The sequence below is a fragment of the Falco biarmicus genome, chromosome 8, assembly GCF_023638135.1.
Source record: "Falco biarmicus isolate bFalBia1 chromosome 8, bFalBia1.pri, whole genome shotgun sequence".
Taxonomy (NCBI): domain Eukaryota; kingdom Metazoa; phylum Chordata; class Aves; order Falconiformes; family Falconidae; genus Falco; species Falco biarmicus.
Window position 1 is genome coordinate 13,078,359 of NC_079295.1, and position 25,002 is coordinate 13,103,360.

The 25,002-nt window shown below is 40.4% G+C and overlaps 1 protein-coding gene across 1 annotated transcript in view; it reads left to right on the forward strand.

Annotated features, from left to right (window-relative positions):
• Nucleotides 1-22,519, forward strand: part of ZNF804A (zinc finger protein 804A) — a 153,090-nt gene extending 130,571 nt beyond the window's left edge. Inside the window, exons 3-4 of the mRNA XM_056350511.1 lie at nt 15,931-16,061; nt 18,456-22,519. Coding sequence (XP_056206486.1) covers nt 15,931-16,061; nt 18,456-21,744 — 3,420 coding nt within the window. The 3' untranslated portion in view covers nt 21,745-22,519. The remainder of the gene's footprint in view (nt 1-15,930; nt 16,062-18,455) is intronic.
• Nucleotides 22,520-25,002: the final 2,483 nt, after the last annotated feature.

Here is a 25,002-nt window from a genome sequence, read left to right on the forward strand (position 1 = left end):
ACATGCTCTAGAATCTAACTTTTTTCTCCCTCTGACCTGGAAGATGGTGAAGTTACAGTAATACTAGGGAACACACAGTGATCTGGAAAAGGCTAATAAACTGTTTCTCTTCAGGTCATTGACTCTGAAGTATAGTAACTTCTTTAAGATGTTGTAATTAATGGTTTCACTACATTCAGGATCTTCAAGAGTGAAAGGCAAACCTATCAAAATCAGTAGTTTTGTTAAAACAAAAATAGAGTTTCGTTTCATGTTCCAGTTGTGCTGAGCCTGGAAAACCAAGCTGCCAACTCTGTCTCCCCTGGGAGCTGTCACTAGAAAGACCAGTTCTTCAACATATATGATTGTCACCCCAGGTTCTCCCATTACCTTTAGGATTAAGAACGTGAAATGGAAGACATTTCCATTGTAAACCTAATTCGGAGGGCCATTACAAAAGACCACAAATAGTTGAAGAACTGTAGTAGAGGAAGTATCAACCAATTCAAATGTGAATGGACATTAAAAGTAACATGACTTAGTCTTCCCTAAATTTTACACCCGTTAATGTGTTAAGTTAAGCTTTAACATGTCAATGGCTGGAGAATTCCTTCAGAGTAGAAGTGGGAGAGGGAATGCTTTCCCTGGCAGTAAGCAGGAATCTGGACACAGATTGCAGATGTGCTGCATGCAGGGTGCCAGCTGGTGTCTTAAGGGTCAGTAGAAATGTCAAACAGCATGATTTATTGTTAGTGATACTGCCCCAGGCAGAAATGAGAGTTCGTAACATCAAAGTGATGCGTACACTTTGTAGGCACATGAGATTTGTTTCACAACATCTGTTAAGACAAGAAAGCAAGTCAAAGCTGCACTAATTTATCTGCTTGTAAGGATGTGAGACTGCTACCTGTAACTGTATCAGAACTCTTCATGGCCTTGTGGAGAACACTAGATCTGGTTTCAGCGGTGAGAAGTACTGGGGACTTGCATTGCTTAAATGTGCCTGCATTTGATGAATAGACCCGCTTTGTGCTTGTGTCAGGTGCAGCTGTGTATATGCAGAGTCTCAGGGAAGGCTCAGAATTTCTGGTGGGAAGCCAAGTACCCAAATTTACAGTTCACCATCTTTTACCCATTGAAGGAAAGCTTGAAGTTTTAACACTGCAAAATATTAATGTTTGAATACAAGAGGTACTTAAAATTATGCAAAATTTCTTAAGCAGTTCTCTTGCTTTGTTACTATTATTTAATTTTGGTTTTGTTTATTTTAATTTGTTGCCATTTTCGATGCAATCATTAGTATACATTTTGGAAGGCTAGAGTTAAAAGAGATGGGTTTCTTTCATAAAGATGGCCATTTGCAATTTTTCACCCGGAATCTTATTAGCACTCTCAGATTTTAGAGAAAAAAAGTGCTAAAGCCCTAGCATTAGCTGTTAGTTCAAAACGTAGCTACAGTCAGTTTATCTCTAAGCAGTAAAGTGCTATACATTAGCAAGATTTGATGAGAATAGAAAACACTATGTAAGTTACAACCAACTTAGTAAAACTAAGTAGCTATTACTTTAGTTCCATCTTCAGTGATCTTTTAGCAAGTTATTTATTTTAGTACAGACTGCTCTAATCTGGGCAGTGGGATCAAGGAAGAGCTTTAGTTGTCTGCTAGCAGCTTACCCAGGGACATGATTCCTCAAAATATGGGAATGTCCTACCAAGCCCAGGTGCAGGTTTTGGTGCACAGAGTGCTGGCACTGCCTTTGCAGACTGGTGAAATGGCAAATGGTCCTGAAAGAAGTCACGTGTTTGTCTGCCACTCCATCTAAAGAAATGTTTTGACTGATGAAACTGTGAACCATCCCCCTGCCTTACGTTAGCAGTGTTCGATGACTTTGCTAATATCTGTGCTTCTGTAATAAATTAAAAAACCCCAAAAACATCGTGAAATGGGTCATGTGGATTGCAGCCCCTTCTAAATATCCTCAGATCAGAAATCAGATCAAGTATTGGTACTCTGCAATGCTTTTCATGGCAGCTGCTTCACACTAACTCCATTTTGCAGGCAGAGTTTGAAGGACAGGCTGTTTTGTTTCGCAACTGGGGCTTTACAATAAATCTGAGTCCGAGCCAGAAGTGGTGTATGGGTCTCCTGATTGTCTTTGTTTGAAGCCTATTTGGCCATGCTTTCCTTTAATTATACATGTGCTCACCACCCGGTGTACCATGCATTCATTTGCTGATGTAGCCCGGTTTTGTGGCACGCTGGTAAGGACGGTAGGTCTTTCAGCTTATGTACTGCATAATAGAAATGATACTATTCTCTGCTGAATTGCACTTTTTACAGTAACTGGAAGAAATGTTAGTGCATGTGTATTTGTGTTAGAGGTAAGAGTGTAAGTTTTGTTCAGAAAGTTTCTAAGCTTTGGAACTTGAGAAATTTTCTAAGCTTTTCTGAGTCTTTCTGTGAGTATGTGGTTGCATCCTACACAAGAAGGCAAGAAGCAGTTTTGGGGATGACAGCTTGATGAATGGATTGAAGGCATTCATAAAGGATGAGTCATTTTGATGCCATTAAGAGACAGAATTCCAACAATCAGGATGTGCAGAGGGAGAAAGTGTTGTTTGTGTAAAGTAGTGTTCTTCAAACCTTCCCTAAGCATCATCTGTGGCAATTTTGCAAAAAACAGAGAGGATGTGAGAGGGAAAAACAGGTGTCTTACAGATCTTTTTCTTATCCCAGTCCACTTGGCAGTACAGCATGCTGCTAAGAAATCTCAGAGCAGTAATGTGGGAACCTTAAGACAGAAGCAACATTTTTAAGACCAGCCTACTTTAAGGGATGTTATAAAGACTGAAAGCAGTATCTGAAAGATCTAGGTTTCCAGGGAAGATAACTTGTGGAGAAAATAGCCCATTTTTTGGTAGGCTAGAAGGAAATGTCGTTATTTGCTTCTCTATTTTTTATAGCTATCTGTAGGAGAAGTATATAAAGAAAATTGAACCCAAATTTGTGGAAAGTTTTTCCTCTGTACTTCATTAAAAATGCCCTTAAGGTTTTCTAGAAAGAGAGAGATTTGTGTAGTTGACAAAATTAAAAAAAATACAACTTTGGTGAATAGGAACCAGAAAAATATGGTGATCACCCAGAGGGTTCTCCTGCCAAGTTAAAGACCAACAAAGGTACCTGTTTCTGCTGAATGATGTAGATCTTGTGCAAAAGTAGAGAATCTGGTCTGTAAATACTTATTAATTGTGGAGTGCTGTAGCAATCCTTGTGTAGGGCTTGAGGATTTTAAGAGGTTTCTTTGCAGAGCTGGGAGTTCTCAGAATAATATTATTTGTTCTGGTCTTTGTAGGAAGAGTGGGCAAGGTTTTCATAGCTCTCACCGGTAGTTCTGAGCTGCAGAGTACTTTAGTTTGAGTTTAGTGTAGGGAAAGAGGAAGGCACTTTTTTGTTGGTTTGTTTTTTAACTTGCCTGAACATACAGTTATGCTGACCTTGAGATGATGAAGCTTCTGCTCTTCTTTTCCATTTTCTGTGGCAGTGTTTTACCCAGAAATACCTTCACATGGGGTGTAGACATTTTACATCTATCTTCTGCTAAGATATACAGAAGGTCCATCTAGTTAATTTACCTGTTATTTATGTGTCAGATAGCTTTTTATGGGCTTCTTTTTCTTCATCTCATCAAAGCTTAAGCATATAGCAGTTCAGAGGTCAGTGCCATAGGTTGTGCTCTGTGCTGTCTTCCTCACGTGATGCTCACCTGTTAATCAGAATTTGTATCGTGAGAGTGGATGTATTTCTATCCTGGCTGTTGTTATCAGAAAGGAAAGGTAAAAAAGGATATTGCTGGTTTTCCTTAGGAACTGCTTTCTGCCTGTAAGAATGTGGACTGAGATTTGGGTACATTTCCATTCAGTAATGAGCTCTAAGTTATTAGTTAATTATTGTTTTTATTAATTTCCTAGTGATTCTTAATCAAGGGCAAATTATCTCCTGAAAGCTTCGTATCTGATTGAGGCAAGAGAATGTTGTCATGAGTTTCTTCTGGTTTATATGAAACCAGAAGACTGGACCTGCTGTACAGTTCATCAGCTCCGTCAGGAGTTCAGCTGGCTCTCGAGGCTGGGGTACCCCAACAGGCACCTTCTGCAGTTACGTGGGTGAAAGAAACACGCCCGATGTGCAAAGCCAAGAATTTGTTGTTTGTTTAGCTGAAGTCCTAACAGCCTACTGAAAGAATTATTATTAGGCTGATTATAATGATGGTGCTTATAGTCCAAATTATCTAATTATAAGAGCTCATTCCTGATAACAATACAGATACACATAAGCTTTCTAGTGTCTGATCCTTTTCTGGTGTTACAGTCCTCCCAAAGAAGAAAAGGAAGGTGTCGTTACAAGCTATAAACACGGTGAATTCTTCATGTGGTGGGGGAGTATGATGTTGGTATCTGTGGTTTCCTCCTCCTTTTTACCAGGAGGAAGGTGAAGTTAATGTTGATGGCTTCCTTCTGGTCACTCTGAGGTTCATTTGGGGTCATTTCTATGTATTTACTAGCACAAATATGTGCCTCGCTTATTTGCTCTTTCTTCGGTGGTTCACTATATTTTAGTCAAATTTGCTACATATAGTATGTTTTACGTATGTTGGATACTTCTTAATTTCCTTTTATCCCTAAACTCACTTTTATCCATATTTTAAAGTTTCATTCCTTTAGCAAGCAGTAACTGAACACTAATGACTTGTTTATCGTGCTGGGATCCTGCTGTCATCCCATTCCTTGCACCTTCAAGGCCTCTGCTATGATCTCGTGCTTGTCCTATTGGGGTCTCTGTTGCAGTGCTGGTTTCCCTCAGCAGCCACCAAGCTGTGGTTTACTGATAACTTAAGTAATATTTTATTAGTGTAATGTGGTGACACATACATCCTTGCTCTACAGTTACTTATATTTCAGTCAGCAAAAGCAAGGATGCAGTAGAAGACACACACAGTGCAGACACGTGCTCTCCTGACTGCTGGCTACCAACGACTGCTATTTGTGGTAAAGTCACCAGGATGTTGCCAGAGTTACTTTACAACACACTTCATCTGCATAGGTGAAAATGAAAGAATAATGCCAGGTTACAGTTTTCATTTTGCCTTGCAAGATGCATACTTCATATTTAATATTTTTTTCTGCAGTCTTGTGTTTTTCTCAGAGCAGTCTGTGTGGTTAGTATTAAAGGTTGGCTTAAGGATAACTCAGATTTTGTCTGTGCCAGTTAGCTGTGGCTGAGACATACGTGTCAAAATTAGCAAAGGCCTATTCTTATCTCAATTTTTATTGGTCAAATTGATACATATTTTAAAGAAGCTTGTCATGGTCCTGGGATAATCGCTGGCAAGGACCAGATCCTGCCGATGAGAAGCAATTTGAGAGCAGAGGCTTTGAACGGCTGACTGATCCAATATAAAACTGGTGTGAGAAGGGGATTGTGATTTAACTCTGACATAAAGAATTAAAATAAAGAGCTTCCTTTGAGAGAATTCATGTATCTCCTTCAGCCTATCACAGTTACTAGCGTATCCTTCAAAGATTACAGAAAATAACATTTAGGTGACCTGACTGTAAATATTAATTCCTCATTTTCAGTCATAGTGCATATTGTGGAGGCTGGAAAGATTTAAGATTTGGCGGGTTTGTTTCTGTGGCAGTCTTTCCTAAGAATGTCAATGACCAAGGAGGTTAAAACAGTAAACATAGACTAAAAATTTCCGCTTGCAGTTTTTAACATGCTTGTAGAAAGGGCATCGTGTCCTCCTTCAGTAAGGAAGGAGGAGGAAAGATCAGAATAGCAGCATGATTCCACTGAAGAGAACTTCAGTGAACCATCTTGACCAAGGTGAAAAGCTGGTAGGTAACAACAGACGCTGGTAGGTGTTGGAGGGCACGGGAGTGAAGAGTTGTTGGATGAAGTCTCGAAGAACTCAGAGCTGCCAAGTACATTATTCATGCAGAAAACAGCAAAACAGTCTCCAAAATGAGCAGAAGACAACGTTAACTGCTGAGCCATCCAACACTTGTGTGTTTATGGAGCTATCCATTTTGTGGCCTTATTGTCTCCCACTGGAAAGTCATTCAGAAGAGAAATCCAATTTTCCCTCTGCAAAGAGATGTAGAGGTGACCTTTCTGTGAAAAGAGTTCTTGGTGAGGAAGTCGTTGCTCCTGTGAAATGATTTATGGAAGATGAATGCAGCTCAAATGCGGATTTTCCCAATAGTTTAAAGCTTCCAGATAGAGTTTAGGTGGGATGTTGTGGAGCTCTTTGTTATTGATGCATGGGAAATTGTAACTGGCCAGAGAGTGAAGCACTCATCTATGTTTAGATCTCAGTGACTGGTGCCCACCTGAAAGTACCAGGAGGAAGTGCCTCCCTGTATCACTGTTTTGGTTGCAGCAGAACTGTCAAACTTGAAAATCTTGTATATGCTATGCTCAGACAGATTATTCTGGATGCTTAAATTTCACTGTTGGAGTGAAAGTGGTGGATAATTCTGTGGGACCAGGGAGTGGCACATGATGTCTGAAATGGTCCATGCTGGGTTGTTCCCCCTGGAGCAGCAAGAGGAGCTGTGGCCTCTGAGGGCAGCCCCACGCTTACGGCCACCTGCGTTTTCCCAGCAGTGTGGAGCTGAGTTCTTTTCCCTACAGCATTGCCTGTTTCTCTAACAGTCCTATGAATAATCATTTCTTGACAGGATTTACAATGTTGCATATGTTCTTTTTGAATCAGAATCCTAAACGGTGCAGGAGTGGGTGCAAAGGTAAAGTGATCCTTAAAGAGGTGACGTGTACCGGTCTTGTCTTTAATCTTTGTGACTGAAGAAGCTTCCTTAAGCGCTGCTGAAAATTTCCATGGTGAATTTAAAACCTCTGCTCTCCCTGAGCTCAGCAGGAGTTTCTCCATTGACTTCAAGAGAAGCGGAATTAGGCCTAGGATCATTAAAACAGATAACTTTAAATTAGAGACTAGCATATGTAACCACTTTCCAGATGCACAAGTGTGTGTCAGCTTTATGTTCTTTTCATTATCTGGTAAAACTAATTTGATAGGTGAGATGCTAATTCTGTATGTCTATGCTGTTTTCTTCGGTCTTGGCCTTAATATTTATGGAGTATTCAGCTGATTTTTGCTGAAGCTAACAAAAAAATATCCTACAGCTTGCAATAAGATCAGGCTGTTGTTACACACGTGGTTAGTAGCTATCGCAGTGAAATATTCAGTATGCAGTGCTCAGCAATTCTGTAGGCTTGAAACAAGGTTTTTTGCACAATGGCAATGCTGCGGCCATTTAGTGAACTTCCAAAAATGTAATTATCTTCAAACGAAATCAACAAGACTCTTAATTTATGCTCTGTAACCTGTTACTTGTTAAAGTCCTGGAGCCTTGTTCAATTGTAAGCCATAATGCTATCTGAATCCTGCAACAGAGGATACTGGAAAAGAGCAGAAGATGCGCAGGCACTGGAATGATGTCAAATGAAACATGAGGCTTATTGTGCTGGGAAGGGCATTAATCATCATATAATGAAGTATGTGTTTGTTTCTGGCAGATAATTTCTGAAGGAAAAGCGTTAAAAAGAATAGAAAGCTGAGAAGGATTGATTTTTCCTGCTATTGCTTCAGCATATTTCTTTTGCAGTCACCTAATCAAGAGTAATTATTAAGATCTTCACCAAAGACAACCACTAGCTTTCATGTATATTACAGGTGCAAGTGTGCAAAATATTTAATATTCTGATTTTCCCCATGATTTGGAAAACAATAATGTTTTCATTTGGGTTTGGTTTTCATTTTAAGCTCGTTTCATTATTTTTTTCCCTGTGAACGCACATGGGAAGATCTATCTGAACTCAAACACACTTTACAAGAAAAATGCTTCATATGCGAGTCTGAAGTAGTCTCAAAAACTTACTTATATTTAATGATAATTTCAAGTTTTATATTACAAAAGTAGAAAAGACCATTGTGAATTTTCAGTTGTATAACATAATACATGTATTGAATATATATTTGTAGGACCTGAATGTAAAGGCTGGTTCAACAGTTCTTTTCTGCAGACTACACAACAGACTGAACTGCTGTGTATTGCTCAGGTGTGCTTATGAGCAAGTTATAGTTGTTTCTGAATGTTATATGTCTTCATTTAAAGTTAATCAAAATCGCCCACATCATGAAGAATCTCACCTGCTCATCACCCACCTCCTTTGGGCCCATGACTGGCAGGTAAAACAATCCCAACCTTCTGTTCCTCTTAATCCCCACTTTCTCCCAGTCTGGGTTGATGCTCTTGACAGTGCTGGAGAAAGAGCAGTTTCACTTCAACTGTATCTATCTATTCAGCAATCTCATGGGCTCCAAGGACTTGCTATTTTAAAATCCTGCATATATCTGTATCTGCGTATGTTAGATTTCTTCTAATATTAAAAGACTGTCAGGAGAGTATGGCTGTGGTTTGTGGTGGAAATAGGAGAGGAACAGATTATTCACAACCTGCATGTTCCTTGTTATCTGTAGAGCTTAATATCTAATGACATAAAATGGGGTTCTGTTGCAAATCGGTGGAGCTCTCAATTTTTTAAAAAAAGCTTAAGTTTTGAAACTTAAAGTGAGATACATACAGCTATAAGCAGAGGCAGTTAGAAGCAGCTTATAACTTGCAACAAACTGAAAGTTATTCCTACTTCAGCAATACCTCAACGTTATTTATTAAAGGCCTCTCAAAACCAAAGCAAGTGGCCAGTGTAGCCTGTACACTGACAAAGTGTGCCGATGGGATAACTCACTGCGTAAGATGGAAATCGTAAAAATGGTGGTTGGAAGGAGCTAGCGGCTCACCAACATGAGATCATCAAGGAAGATGGGGCTTTTTTCAGCCATGCCTTGAATTTCTGTAGGGCTTTGAGATTCCACAGCCCCCCTGGGTAACGTGTTCCAGTGCGGCACTGCCCTAGCAGGCACTTTTCCCCACCGCTAGCAACAAGTGACTCTCATCTGCTGTGCAGTTCCCGTCAAGCAGTTGTAGGCTGCTGTGAAAATTTCCCCCTTTTCCTCTTCTATTACAGGAACATATTGTAGTAATTAATTCCATACTGGAAGCATGAAAAAAAATTGTTGTCTATTGATTTCTTCCTTAGTCTGCTTATTTGAGTGGTTGAGTTACTAATTCCGTTGAGAAATCTTGACATTTCTCCTTTCTCTGGAAGTAACTTGCCTTGTTTGACTTTGCTAGAGAAGGACTATAGCATTAACAGGGTAAGTTCTTCTTGTATTACACTATTTGTTTCTTGGAGTTTTAAGTTCTTCTGTAGTCTTTACAAAGGGTTGTTTGTTCTTTTTTTTTAAATAATATAAAAGATATGGTCATGGAAAATATGTGGAATTGCAGACCAGAGCACAAGTGAAGAGATGCTGCCCTTTTGTGCTGTGCTAAGTGGTGGAGACTCCAGTCGCAGAACATTACAATATATGTGCTCACACAAACCACCAGAGAAGGTGTATTTTACATCTTAGTAAGCAATGTTTTCTGCTTTAAATAGCATGATGCATTCCCCATTTGAGTGTTTACAGGAGCTCTGATCTATTCTGTTATTATTTATTTTTGATTAAGCTCAAGCCTCTTTGTGAAGGTATACAAAACTGGTTTCATGTGACAAGTGTTTATCTAATGAGCACGTTGTTGCTCTGTTTGTCGTACCATAATTCACATAAAGAAGCAATAAACCATCTCAGTTATGTGACAGTGTATCAACAGTAGTCATGTAGTATTCAGAGAAAGGGGAGCACGCACAGCTTCTAGAAGAATCGGCAGCAGCTAAGAAGTACTCTTATTTAATCCCCGTATTAAGCAGTAATCAAGTTCTTTAAAAAAGAAACTGAATTCAAGCCCCCAACCCCTCTTTATTAACAATTACAATATGTTTTATCTCATATACGGATTTAGAGAGAGGAGATATTTGATTTATTCTAAATAAATCCAAATGCCACTTTTGTGTCACCTCCACAGCATCGCTGAACTACCAACCTGTGTTCCCCATGTTTAGGTTATCAGCAAATTTTTGAAGGGCAGGAGGGAGCTGCAGTGGACTTCCAGCTCCTTTCAGGGTGCAAATGGAGTTACAGACTGGGGAAGCTTATGCTGGATTTAGAACACACCTGTAGGACCGAATATCCCATGTCTTCACAGTCTCAGCCTAATGCTGCTGTTGCTGGAGGCTAGAGTAGGAGCAGACCTGTGCCTTGTTCTCCTGGTCTGGCAGGTTGTTTGCCAAAACAGAGACTGATGTTCGTCCTCCCTCTGCCGATGTGGGCAATTGGGAAATTTGACTCCATTACTGCTTTTAGCTTCACCTCCCTTTACAGTTTCAAAGTCCTTGTGCCAGTTAAGCAGCCGCTGCATTTTCTGCTGTGTGGTATAGGTGTGACAGTATGTCGGTTCTCTTAATGTAACGTAAAGCTATAGGGCTGAAATATACCCTGGCCTCTTTCCCTGATCACTCATCTACTTTCTCAAAAGTTCCCACATCAGCTGTGGCTCTGCTGTATTCAATCTTTCAGAAGCAACTAACTTGAAAAAGAGCTACGACCAAAATTTTGAGGTATAACACAAACACTTGACATTTTAGTGCTCAGCATACAAAGGGCTGTAGCAACCTGCTCATGCTATTTGTGCTGCAGCTTCGAATATTTCAGAATTACAGAGTAAGAAAAGGAAGTTTTATTTTGATGAGTTATTTTTAAAGGCTAATAATCGCATACATTCATGACTCAGTGGCTACTGACAATACAGTTATTTTTTCTGGTAAAAGAAAAAGACAATAAAGCAGCAAAATTTGATGTCATGGTTGTTAAGTTCTGTAATTTTTTACATCCATTGGTCAGAAAATGAATTTATGGTCTACATATTTTCAGCATCATAAAAGTCCATGTAATTTAATTGTTAATCTAAGGGCAAAAGCAAATTAACATAGTAATACCTGAACTGCATTTCCCTGAAATCCCCCGATAGACATTTTTCTGGCTCCTGCTGTTGTTAGAACTGTTCCCGCTGGTTCTTGACCCTGTTAAAGTTGTTCCTAGACTAGGGAGATAAGCTTTGCACAGGTGGTCTATGAAAGCCTCTCTGAATAAGCAGTCCTTAGAGGATGCCTTTGTGCTGGGGGGGAATGACTGGTTTTTACATGAGTTACTAAGGCCATACAGAGAGGCTGTGTCAATGCTGATGCTAGTTATGATTTCCCCTTCCGTTTCATAAACTGTATGAAAAGTTTCACTGTTATTCTTCAGAGTCAGTTCTGATAACATTAGATGATACGTTTCAAGCGATAAAATTACTTGAGGCTGGGTTGTTTGTTTTCCCCCCACACACACATTTTATGACCTGGTATCATGGTATTCAGGTACACTATTAAGCCTTTACGTGCTTTTGGTGTCCTGGGTATATTTATTAATTAATGTCTTCTCTGTTTTGAAGACCTATTAGTTTGAAGTGCTGTTGTTACAAGTGCTTAAATCATGAGTTAAAAAACAAAACAAAACCAACAACTACTTTGCCAGGTGGCAGAAGGCTTGTAGTAGTAATGTAAGAAGTGCACTTAATGCCGTAATGTCTTTCGAGATGCTTTGATCCACAGAGGTCTTCAGGCAGCTGGCTCCAGCAGCAGGATCTGGGCTTGTGGTTCCTGTATTATAAAATGCAGGGAGAATTAGAAAAGTCATCGTGAGCTTTTTGAGAAGCGGCATGCTGAAATTAATTGTCTAATGTGGAAAATGGAGAAGTGAAGACATAGGTGAAGTAACCAGAAATGGAGTCCTGTTGGAAGTCCAGTTAGGATTTCTTTGATTTTTTTGGTGAGTGTCTTCCACAGCAAGCCTGGGGACACCTGAGCTGTATGCCTCTGAGTGAAATACCACACCTGAGTTTGGACCTCGTGGTCTTCTCAATGAATAGTTTCATCCATGCATAGTTGTGTGGGAGCTGGTGAAGTCTTCTTTTTCGTCTGGAGTTGCATACCTCAGCTCAGCATGATATAATGGGCCTGCAGTAAGATTCCTGGCTGAGTTTGTTAGAAATAAGTGGAATATTTCTGCTTCAGGCCCAGTGTTACAGTTAGATTTGTTAAAATAATTCAGCTTGTGCCCAAGCGAAAGCAAGCCAATGTCAGAATCCCATTGCAAGGCTGGAGGGTCAGGGTGAGGCTTCCCAGTGCTCCACGTTTGGGGAAGTAATTTGCAAACCAATGATGGTCCATGCTCAGCCTGTTCAAAGTGGCAATACAGCGTATCAGGATAATCATGAAGGCATTTAGTTTTCTTGGAGAAATGCCATTTAATTATTCATTGTGAACTGTTTGTTGAATTCTACTTGCTAGGACTTATATGTTTTGAACTGGTTTGTAAGCAGAGCAAAATACAGAAGGGAATCGTACATAAATACTGTATGACTGCCTTCTAATTATTTGCTTACTGATCCGTAGAAACAAACAAACATAACAGGCGTTAAACTAACTATAGAAGTTAGCATTAGTGAATACCTCTGCCACATGGAAAGGCATAAAAACATTAAGGAAAAGATGCTTTTTAAGAATAAAGCACACTTGGTTTTTTATTACTGCCATTTACTTTGAACAGCATTTGGGGGAAGGTCTCATGATACTCAGAATGCATGGACCAATGGTATTTTACATATAATCGGGTGTAATAATTTTGCGTATAATTGGGTAATGTTTCATTTTAATTTGCATAATAGAAGCAAAACCAACAAAATCATGTATAGGGCAACATAAATGCAGTGCTAGCAACCACTCGCATGACAAAGTGCAGTAAGGAAGTGCAAGTGATAGCTTATCAGATGGCTAAATAAAGAGAAAATACAGAAAATAACTACAGTATCAAAAAGGGACACACATTTTCTCACTGAGATGACCTTTTATGTATATGAAACAGTATTTTTTGGAAACTGCCCAAGCAGGCCTCAAAACAGCTTGCACTAGGTGCAAGTTTTGTGGCTTACAACTAAGAAAAGTTCCACTTGTACATATGTATTTGCCGAATAAAGACCTCAGGAGTTACTGAGGTATAATCCTTATAGATCGTTAAAGCTGTCCATGAAAAAGACTCAGACAGCAGTTGTAAGAAGAAAAACCCATCCGCGTTGTATAACTAGTTCATATTCTGCTAAGACCGGTTTTCTGTACAGGCAAAGGGAGGTGTGTTTGACAGGAGGTCTGACAGAAGGGTAGCTCGGGAACAAGTAGTTCTCCAGAAGAGAAGAGCAGGCAGCTCGACATGACGGCTGTGCACACAAAACTTCTGCCGGTCTCCTCTGTCTCACACGTTGATTGTGTGACACCTACTTGTAGCAATCAAGAAGAACAATTTAATTAAAAATTGTGAACGGTTCTTCTGTACCAGATCTGGTACATACTAAACAGATAATGACTGATCGAACTGACGGGAGGCTCTGATGGGTAGAATGATGTTTACTTGGCAATGACAGGCATGAAACCCATCTTCGTGCCTCCAAGGTCAGGTAGAAATTCCTTTAACAGCATTGCCCCTATTCGCTGTGAGTGAGACCTTACTTGCACCCTGAACCATGGAGTCACATTAGCTTGGCACTCCTGATGGCGCGGAGTCCCACTAACTTTCAGCAGTTAAGACTAAAGGGGTCAAAATCTGGTCAGAATCAAAACGCTAATTATAATCATTATGGTAATTACAGTAAAGTGCTGCTGCTGGAGGGTGATTATGGATTTGTATATACCTCAGCTTCTCCTTTTTAACCTTGTGAAAAAGGCACCCTTTTATCTCTCTTTTCTTCTCTTGCTTTATCACATACTTCTTTTCTTTATGCATTGGAGGGGGAAAAGACCTGAAAAATTATTGAGCTCCACAAAATGGAACGAAATCCTCTCTTCAAATGCCATGGGCTGGAGGTGGGGAGGGGAAGGAGCAAACTTTATCCCTTCTCTTGTGTTCTGAGTACTCAGAAGTCACCTATGAAATGAAATATTTCAGGTTTCATGAGTGGCTGGTGGGAAGCAGGGTCTTTAGTAAAACAGGAACGCATGGGGTAAAAAACGTTCTACAAAGGTGCTTCACATTTCAAGCCTTTTTTCTTGGAAAAAAGTCGCTGTACATCCAGTTTTGATTGTGTTTATAACGTTGCACTGTATAAGTACAATAAAACAAATTTTGATAACTCTATCTAGAAAATATAAATGGTAGAAGAGGTGATTACATTTCAGATTATTTTTCTGTATCTATCAAGGGTATCCAGTTATTTGAAAAAAATGTAAAAATTGAAAATAGAGAGTGGTGCTCATTTTTCCGCAACTGTTTGTTTGCTTTCTCAGCAGGTTTGTACATACATGTTTCTTGGCGTTAAATGGACTGCCAAGGTAGCACTAGCATCACCTGAAATGGCAAAGAAAGTGTGTAAATGAATCATAGAGTCACAAAGTATGTCAAGTTGGAAAGGACCCATAAGGATCATCTAGTCCTGTGCGCAGGACTACCTAAAACTAAACCATATGACCAAAAAGCATCGTCCAGACTCTCCTTCAACTCTGGCAGACAGGGTGCTGTGGCCACTTCCCTCAGGAGCCAGTTCCAGTGACTGACCACCCTCTCAGTGAAGAAGTGAATGATAGTATATAGGGGGTTATTTTTCTGCGAATAGGAAAAAAAAAAATCACGATAGGGGTGAAATAAAAAATTGAGAAGGAGCAGGAGAACAGTGCTGATAGAGTTCTGCAAACTCTATTTCCATGTGTATTATGCGCCACCAGGGATAAGAAAAGCTCTAGATATCCCTCAGACAATTTGGAGTTAGAATTACTGCTTTTACAAACCCACGTGGCCCCTATTCATGGCCAGCCATTAGCCCTTGGCCACTAAAACAGTGGCAGGTTACTGGGTCCTCCCCAGAATCGTGAGGTTAGTCTTACAAAATGATGTCACCTGACTGTGAGCCATATCGGGGACTGATGGGCGTTGGGACCTACCGGAATACTTTTCACTGACATGAATGATTAGAGAAGTCTCTGCGTATTTGTCCTGTGATACAAAAAAAACCCTGAAATCTCCTTTTGGTGTGGAGGGTCAGAGCTCTGCATTTTAATTTCCCCCAAAAAGAAACAGGCTGGAGATGAAATCCGATGTGGTGCTGGATCAAAGCTTAGTGTCTGCTTAACTGCAGCATCAGACACCAGCAAGAGCAGAAGATAAGCTCCTTCAAAGGGCAGATTTTCCCATTTCAAAATACAAGACTTCCCTGGCCATTGGGGATCCTCGCTGGGACAGGACCCTTTTAACGTCTCTAGTAATGAGCTGGATGGCAGGACAGCGCGCTCTTGGGAGCTTTGCAGGTGATACCATGCTGATAACATGGTAGGGCAGGTCTGGAGAGACCCTGGTAAGCTGGAGAAAAGGGCTGACAGGCTTCTCCGGGGGTTCAGCGGTGACAAATGCTATGCCCAGCATCTTGGGCAGAAAACCCCAAGATTTAATGCTGGCTGCGGGGTCAACAGGCTGCAGAGCAACTTTGCAGAAAAATACCTGGGGTGGTCTCATGATTTTTTATTATTGTCTCAAAGAGCAATCAGGCTGTAGAGAAGGTTCTTAAGCAAAATTCTGGATGAACATTATGTCATCCTGCTGAGGGTGGTCTACATTAACTACAAAAGCTACGGTAAAATTTTTTACATTATCTCTAACCTGGCTAACCTGTCTCTAGCATCTTTGTGTGTTTTGGTTATTCACTTGAAATGTATAAATTTATTGAATGGGTCACTTTGGTTAGGTCTGAAAATAACTTGTGCCATGAGTGCTTACCAGAAAGTAACTGTCATGTTTAGCATCCCTGGGGTTTTTGTGTGCATTATATGACTATTTCTTGCAGAGACTGAAGGAACTGAAACAGAGGGAGTTTGCTCGAAATGTAGCATCTAAGTCACGAAAAGATGAAAGGAAACAGGAAAAAGCCCTTCAACGTTTGCATAAGCTAGCTGAGCTAAGGAAGGAGAGAACGTGGTAAGTGCATAGCTGCTGAAACATTAAAAATACTTTAAAATAAGCCCTCCACTCTTAATTGGTGCTGTGGGGCACAAGGCAATTGGAGTCTCTCGGCTGGAGCCCCACATGCGTGTTTATGGCATTTTTGAAGCAGTATGTGTACAGTAACTTGATTCACACTATGTGCAGAAATGAATGTTTAACGTTGCTTTTTCCGTGAAGCTAAAATGACATGTATTTTTAGTTTAAAAAAAAGATGTGTTTCATATATATTTCATAAAACCAGGCACATTGGTTGAAAGCTGAGTGAACTAGGTCATGCATTTACAGGCTGACACTGCTTCATTGATGAGGCGAGGAATACAGTCAGTCTTTCTAGGATGTAACAGATCTCTGTGATTTAGGTTTCAAACTGCTCGCCTGGGAAAGCTTCCAGAAATCTAGTTTTAAATTTCAATAATGGCATTTTTTTATATTAAAAGTTAAGTGTTCCTTTTCCCCAGCTCAGCAGTGTTTACCTCCCTCCGCAAAAGTGACTCCTTGCTCATCATACATTTTAGTGGTGCATCTGCACATACTGTTTAAATTAATATTGAGCTTGCTAGTGGTGACTATATTCTCACCTAAATATGATACGTTTATGATACTGACAAGCCAGTGAAAATATACATACCACCTTTTCACAGTGGAATCTATGGGGAAAAAAGTGAAAAAGTAGATGCTCAAGTGCAAATGTTTTCTTTTTATCTAGCCTTTTTCTCACCAGATGTAAACAGAGAAATCTAAACAAGCTGATGCTCTTGTTCAGTAATAGTCTCTTTCTCTGTAGTTCGGATGGTGGGCAGCGTGCTGAAACAGTCTAAGTAGGTGGATGGGACATGAATGTTGTGAGATCTGTTTGACATGAGCAAAATTACACCTAGTTTTGGGGGGTTTTTTTATCATTTTTTGGTAACTCTTATCGAGACACTTTCTCCTCTATTAGTGTTTTAACTGTCCAAATTTAATACTTGAGGATATTAGATATATTCCCCTTAAATATACTCCAAAATCTGAGTTTAGCATATTTCAGGAGAAAGAGGAGCTTAGTGTTTCCCTTTTTCCATGCTAGTGAAGCCCAGATTTTGCGGAGTTTTGTTGATTCTGTTTTGGGTTTGGTTTGTTCATTTTTTTAGTAGTCTTCTAGTTCCCAAAGGAGAATTTATCTCTGAGCTTTATTTCTCTATTTAAGAATTGCTTTTTACTACCACTTTGCATGCTTAGAAGTGTGATATAGACAGACACACGGGATTTTTTAGACTGGTATTTCCTAGGTTGCCTTTGTAGAAGTCAAAATTTTGTTCTGTTAAAGAAAGGATTTGTGTGCGATTTTTAATATATATTTTAAATTTATGAAGAACTCTACAAGACAGGAAATCTCTTGAGGAATTCCTTTCTTGTAAAACCTCTACCTTAATTTCTAAACCAAATAGATCAAGTTTGTCATTCTTTATCTCAGCACTTCTTGGGGTCTTAAATGACACTTGCAAGTTTTCCAAGTGACCCATCATCTAGTATTGCTCTGCACTGTAGCACACAATAATTTGGTTAAAACAACAACAAAAAAAATACTGTTGTAACGTAACTCCATTACTCCTAGTGCTGAGCAGTTCCTGTGGATCCTGGAAAATTGGCAGCTTAAACAGTTTTTACTCTTCTCTTTACTTCCTATTAAGTCAGATAGAACAGATGGGAAGAGGACATGAACTGAAGAACAGAAGTAGACAGTGATAAATTTTTTCTCAAGAGGGATGAATCACTTACTGCACTACTGTCAGCTGAATTACTCCCCCTGGTATTATTTTTCCATGAAAGAAATTGCTGAGATTGCAAGGGTTTGGTCTGTGAACACAAATAGGATGGGAGCTGCTGGGTGACCGCCCGTGGGCAGAGCAGCAGTCACTGGGGTGATGGCTAAGAGGGAAGCGGTCTGTGAGGTGCTCTCTGGTTTAAAATACTTTGTAGCACAAAGGAATGTAAAACCTCTGCTATTTGCGGTAATAGTGTTGTAACCACAGTGGTCTACTGGGAGGAGAAGCAGGATTTCTAGGGAGATACACAATCTGTTATTAGGCCAGCCAGTATGTCTTGGGAAAGTGAACTACCTTGTAGGGTTATTAGCCCTTCAGCTGATAACTTCACACAAAGAAACTGGGGGCAAAATATATTTACTCTTCTTTTTTTTTTTTTTTTTTTTAATACTAGTCAATGGATCTTATACAAGATGACATTTTTTTCTTATTCTAAATCTACGTATCCACAGATTCTTCCTCTTTCTTTAAAAAAAAAAAAAATCATAGGTACTGATGTAACTCTGTATTTCTGTCTGCCGTTCTCTGAAAGATGCTGACTGAGTTTTGTTTTCCTTCCTAGCGCTCCTGGCAGTGGCCCTATGTTCAAGTCCACTACAGTGACTGTGCGAGATCATTGCAATGATATCCCACAAAGTACTGCTGTAGATTCTGCTGACAAACAGGATTTCAGCTGTACTTTAATGCATGATGCGCAGAATTGTAAAGACATTGCTTCTGTTATTTCTTCTTCTCCTGGAAATGCATGTAGTAATAAATCTGATGCTAACAAACGTGGAGATCAGGTTCAAGGAGCTCAAGGACATAGGGTTGGGTTCTCTTTTGCTTTTCCTAAGAAAGCAGCAGTCAAACTGGAGTCTTCAGCTGCTGTTTTCTATGAATATAATGATGAAACATCTCTGGAACGTGGATTGAGCAGGAGAAGTAGGTTTGTTCCAGGAGCGTGTAACCTTCAGTCCCCTTCAGTGGCAGAAATAGTCCTGTGCCCTGAGGAGAAACACGACTGTTTTCACCCACTGGTGGAAAAATGCATCGACACAGCAGAAGCTCCTGAAGCTCAGGAGTCAAAAGAGCTGGCCAGTGAAGAAACCAGGGTGCTAGAGAGTCCCATATTATCTCCTTCTGTGTCCCATTCAAAGCAGCTGATGTCCTCGGACATGGATGGCTGTGGTATTGATGTAAGTCCAGCAGACTTTGCGGACCAAACGGTGCCAGCGGTTGCAGAGAGTGCTGAGGTCCTGCCCCTGGACTGCAGCGGTTACGAGCTGCAGGCAAACAGGGCTCTTGCACAAGCGGTTGTAGAGGATTGTTCATCTCTGCAGGATGTTGCGGAGGAAAATGATAAAGACAGGAACAGTGATTCATCCACAACTGAAACTGAAATACAAAAGCTGGGGGCAGACATATTAGTTCCATCACCATCTGAAGAAAGCAGTAGCGGAACGCCACAAAGCAAACAGGACATGCGCAAGAGACCTTGTGAACCCTTTGTTCCTGTTCGTAGCAAACATGGATCAAATATTCTTCAGTGGCCAACAGAAATGTTAACTTACACGAGTACAGACCCATCGATTTCTTATAGCTGTAATCCTTTGTATTTTGATTTCAAGTCATCTAGAGCAAGTGACAGCCAAGAAAAGCCCAAGCATCAGCCAAGCATACCTCATCTGCACCATAAAACTGAATCCAACGATAGCTTAGTCTCGGATTTTACAAATAAACCTACTTCAGAGTGTGGTGATTATGAAACAGAAATGAATAAAAATGTGTGCAACTATACAATACCCCTCATAAGTGATGTTCCCCTTGTCAGAAATTGTGATCTTGCAAAAAATCAAAATAAAGTGTCCTTGGATGAGTCATTCAGGATTAGAAAAATAGAAAAGTACCACATTTCTAAAAATTACTTGCGACAAAACACTGTGATAGATGAGAAATATAACAAAGTCTGGATCAAAGAAAGCCATGAAAAATGGCTTCACAAAAGTAGAAAACGGAAAAGGAGAAGAAAACTATGTCATTGTCATCATCATCACTGTGGGGACACAACAGCAGCAGAAATGGAGATGTCCTCAGTGACTGAAAAAGAAATTAGTTACAGAGATGAAAATAAGCATCAGCACCTCCAAACTGATCCAGATAAGTGCGGACAAGTTGCGGGGAATATCTGGCTAGCTACAGGAGAGATACAGCAGTCGCATCAAAAGCTTGGCACTGAAAGTAGTTATAAGAGAGTCACGTCTGCATCAGATCATGTACACGGGGACCGAGGCTTGTGTGATATTTGGAGTGCAAAAAATAGTGGCCAACACCATGGTTGTAAACGACCACACAGAAAGAGCAAAGCAAGTTCTGGGAGACAGGCAGAGCAGCTGGCTCCGCGTTCTAGGAGGCACAGCTTAAGGTACTCTAAAACATGTTGTAGCTGGAAAGTCAGGAGGTCAAGCTGTAGCCCAGAGCATAAATGTTTAGGACAATGCAGTGAGGAGAAGAGTCCGAGTCACAACCAGTCCATAAAGAGAGGTTACAATGTTCTGACAGAGGAACCTGAAAAATCCCATCGCAAGCGGAGACAGCATACCTATTCCTCTTCGTCGGAGGAAAGCTCATATGGACAGGCGTTATCAGAGGAATATCTAAGGCAAGCGCATACTTCAGGTACGCATCACAAGGCAAAAGGGAAACGCAGAAGAAGAAAAACTAGAATTCATCACGTATACCTTGACAGGAACACAAGAAGTGAGACCTCCAGACCTTCCAAAGAAAATTCTGCAAATTCTGCATTAAATATTTTGGGGGACTTCTTGACTCAAGCCAGTCTAGAGGAAACTGACGTGGATCCCAAAGCTGATCATGCAAAAGATACGGATGAAACAATGCAGCTGGAGGAAAGCAAGTCACCTCTAGAAACAGATAGTTCACACATGCTGGAAAATGACAAACTGATGCCATGTGCAGCGATGCAGAGCGCTCCAAGTACATTTTCTGACATCGTCACAGGTTCTGCTGCTTCTGTTCCTGGGCACAGTGCTCCGGCAGCTGCCAGCACACAGGATGTTCTGCAGGATGAAAAGAAAAAAGAAAACGTCAACAGCTGTGAAAATCAAGCTCGTTACAAAGTTCCCCTCCCTAAGAGACATTTGGAACAAGTTCCTCCTAAATCCTATCTTTGCCATTATGAATTGGCTGAGTCTCTACCGCATGAGAAAATAAATGAGATGACCAGTGAATGGGTACAGTGTAATCCTGGCATATTTAGCAGCCCGCCACCCTTGCCATTCAAAGAAGCACATGTAAACAATCACACCTTTCTAACTACTGAGCAGTTAATAGCCCCCTTTGCCCTGCCCGATCAGACGCTGATATTCCCTCCAGATAACCATGAAAAATTTAAAGATCTCCCATCCGAGGCGTATCAGCAGATCGTGCCACCAAACATGCTGGCCAGCAAAGTGAAGTTCACCTTCCCTCCCCCAGCAATGCAGCCCCCAAATTCCCCGCTGCAGCCCTTACCCTTGCAGCCGCCGCTGTGTTCTACCTCCGTAACCACCATCCATCACACTATCCTACAGCAGCACGCTGCCGCCAGTACGCTGAAGGTTCTCCAGCCCCACCAGCAGTTCCTCTCGCAGGTCCCGGCTCTTTCCAGAGCACCTTTACCTCATCTACCAGTAGGACCGCGGCTTTGCCCGGGGGGCCACGCAGCTTTTGTCGCCCCGCCGCATTTGCCGCTGCTGCCGCCCTCGGTCCTGCACCCAACCCAGCTGGCGTTTCCCCCGCTGCCACACACTGTCTTCCCATCCCTGCTGTCCCCGCACCCGGCCGTCATTCCTCTGCAGCCTCTCTTCTAAGACAGGTTTTTTGGGGATGGGGGAAGGAGTCTTCAGCTAAATGGTCCTGCTGTTTCTGCAGTCCCCTCGGCTTTGCAAAATGGTCCTGAGAAATATACTGATTAAGATTCATTATTCCTTGGGAGGCATTTACTGTAAGTGTAACGATGCAAACATTCATGCGAAGGTCAGACCTGTACTATAACTAAAGCACTGAATAGTCTGATACTAATATGAACTCTCTCTGTATATAAAGTGAAAATCATGTCTTAGAATATGTATAATGTATATAAGATATATTTATAGTTCTATAACTTATGTTGTAAAGTATTCATTTTTGGTTTTTATCTTTGTGTATTTGCACCTATTTAATGTTTAGACAAAGCTGATGCACTATGTTTTGTACTATGTTCTCCGAAACTGTAAATCTAGTGACAAACTATCTCTTGCAATAAATTTTTGTTAACTACTTAAGTATATAAAAAATCTTTCATTATAAGCCTCATGGATGTTGTTCTTCCATGTTCTTCTGCAGCTGAATAGCATCTTCTGCTCCTGCTGTGTTGGGATAATCAGGTTTCCTATACATCAGTGATTTATCAGGGAGGCTCAGAGGCTAATACCTTGAGGGCAGCTGTCTTACCGAACAGGAGAGAAAGGGTAATAGATGTGTTCATGTTAACGGTTTGATGTCACCGTGACAAATTTTGCCTACTTGTAGTATGCGCATGAACTGCTGACTGTTGGAGCTAATCCCTTTTGTTCTAAACCAAAAAAGACAAGGTAACAAAAATAACATCAGTGATGGGGGGTGGGGGGTGGGGGTGGGGGTGAGGAAAATTTCAATGGCACTTTAACTTCAAGGGAATATTGCCTATAGCGGAAAGGCAGAATGTAGGGAAGGTCTCGGTTCCACCAGGCATGCTCTCTCTGCGCACAGCCCTTGGTGGCGGACAGATCTGTCAGACTGAGGTCTCTGCTGCCTGTGCGATGTGGGAAGATAGCAAGAACATGTGAGCGTGAAGGGGAGGTCACGAGGAGTTTCTCATGGGGAACCCGCCAGGCTTTCATACAAATCCATACCTTGCTTCACCCCCCTCTTTCCTCCATAGAATAGACAGTCAGTAAAACAATAGTACGCTGCCGTTATTTCTAACCGTATTCCAGAGACTTCTCCCTACCTCTGCAACCGTTTTATTGCTGTTGAACCTCAGCCAGCTTTAGCCAGTGAAATCTTCTCATTTGTTTTAGTATGAGGTATATCAGACCCATACCTGTGATGGTCCAGAATAAAACCAGAAGTCATTCTGAGCCGGAGCCATCTCTTCAGAGTTACAATGAATTTTACCGTGTGAGTGAAGCCAAGGATTTGCAGCATGGCTGTTAGTGCTAGAAGTAGGCCCTCCGTAATGAAAGGTGGGTGCTAGCTCTCCAATTAATTGCTTCTTTTCACCTTTTTATATAGTATAATAAAATTATATACAGTTGAACAGAAAGGATAGTAATTTTAGAGTATCATTAACATACATTGCATATTAACTGTTTGGAAAGTAATATCATAAAACGTATGTAGCTGGATATTATTTTCTGCATCTGTAGCGTTAGAACTTACCTGTATCAATATTGTAAGTTGTAGTATAATGTGACATTACAACTTATAACAAACAACATCTTGCCACTATGATTACAGTGTCAGCAACTTAAGGGATGTGAGTTTTCCATGTCATGCAGTTACAAAGGGCTAAACTATATTAATAAGTGAAGTGCTGATAAGAAAGAGCAGATCGGTCAGGTTCTGGAGAGCAGCTGGGCTCCCCTGCCTGAGGCTGTGGCATGGAGCAGGATGTTGCTAAGCATCTCTCCCTGTAATGCCATAAAGAAGGTATATTTTCTCTAGTTGTAACTTCAGGTGAATGTCCATTGCTATTTATCTGGTACCTGAAAAATATAGCGTATAAGTAACTTCATACTCCTTTATTTCAAGAGTATGCCTACATAATCTGTATGTCTCCGCTACCTCCTGTAATATACAGGTGCCAAGCAGGCGCTAAGCATGGGAATCTCTGTCCGAAGCAGGAAGGTGTGCGCTAGCTGCTTCGTCTCCTGCCTTAGCTGACTTGAGCTGGCCTTTGCATTTCTGCCCTCTTCTGCGGTAGTCGGTGCAGATGGTCCCCTGGGTTCTGATGTCTCATCAAAGACAAAATCCATTTGATTATAGAGCGCTACACTTGGAAAAAAGAAACCACATAGGGCAATTATGGGTGCATGTTATCATATCCATGCATTTTTATCTGGCAGGAGATTAAAAATCCCCAATTTCAAAATTTCAGTTGTGATGTTCATTGAAAAATCCCATCTATAAACTTAGAAGTCTGCATTTTTTCAACAAAATGTTCCAACAGCTTTGGATTTTACTTTTTTTCTTACAAATGAAATTATTTTTTTTGTATTTTATTTGTTAAACAGTTTCAAGACATTGCACAATTATTTATTATCAACTGTAACTGCTTTTCAATAGTGTATAAACTACTTACAATAAAAGACTAATAACCATCAAATGTGATAATTTTCTAATATGGTATTGCCTTTAGTGCTAGAACTGTTTGTATATGTGACTTCTTATGTAAAAGAAAAAACAATATAAAAATAAACCACAAATTACGTTTAAAATTGAGCACTCCAAATTAAATGACCTAATAAAATAATCTTTTGAGTTTCTGTTTTATTATTAATTATATAACTTATAGTAAGTTATATAAGGGTAGTTCTTTTTCATGTTTTATCTGGTATTGTAGATTAAATGTGTATTTTTATTCTATAACTTGGTAGTCTAATTTACAAGTAAAAATTCTTGAAAATGCTAAAGAATTGAATTTTTTAATCATTCTAAATTAATGCCGATAAATTTGTTAAATCTAATTGATCTACTTTTGAATTTCCAAATTTTCGCAGATCTCATGTGTCGATGTTCCTAGCCACTTTGCCAATTTTTAGAATTAATGGGGTGTCTTCTTACTGTAAACAGTAGAAGTGATACACTTGAACGGCAAGAATTAAACCTTCAGATCTAAGTCTAAATGAGGTTATAGATTTTGTTAGAGTGATTTCCCAGACCAGCTTTGCAGAGAAATACCTGAAAAGTTAATGTGTTCCACTGAGATGAGAAGAGTGTCTTTTTTTTGGTCCTTGGAAAGTTGCAATCTGTCCAGTCTATGACCTTCTTGGGGATATACCATTTCTCAGGAAATGTGAGCCATAGAGTAGCGGTCTAGTGGAGCT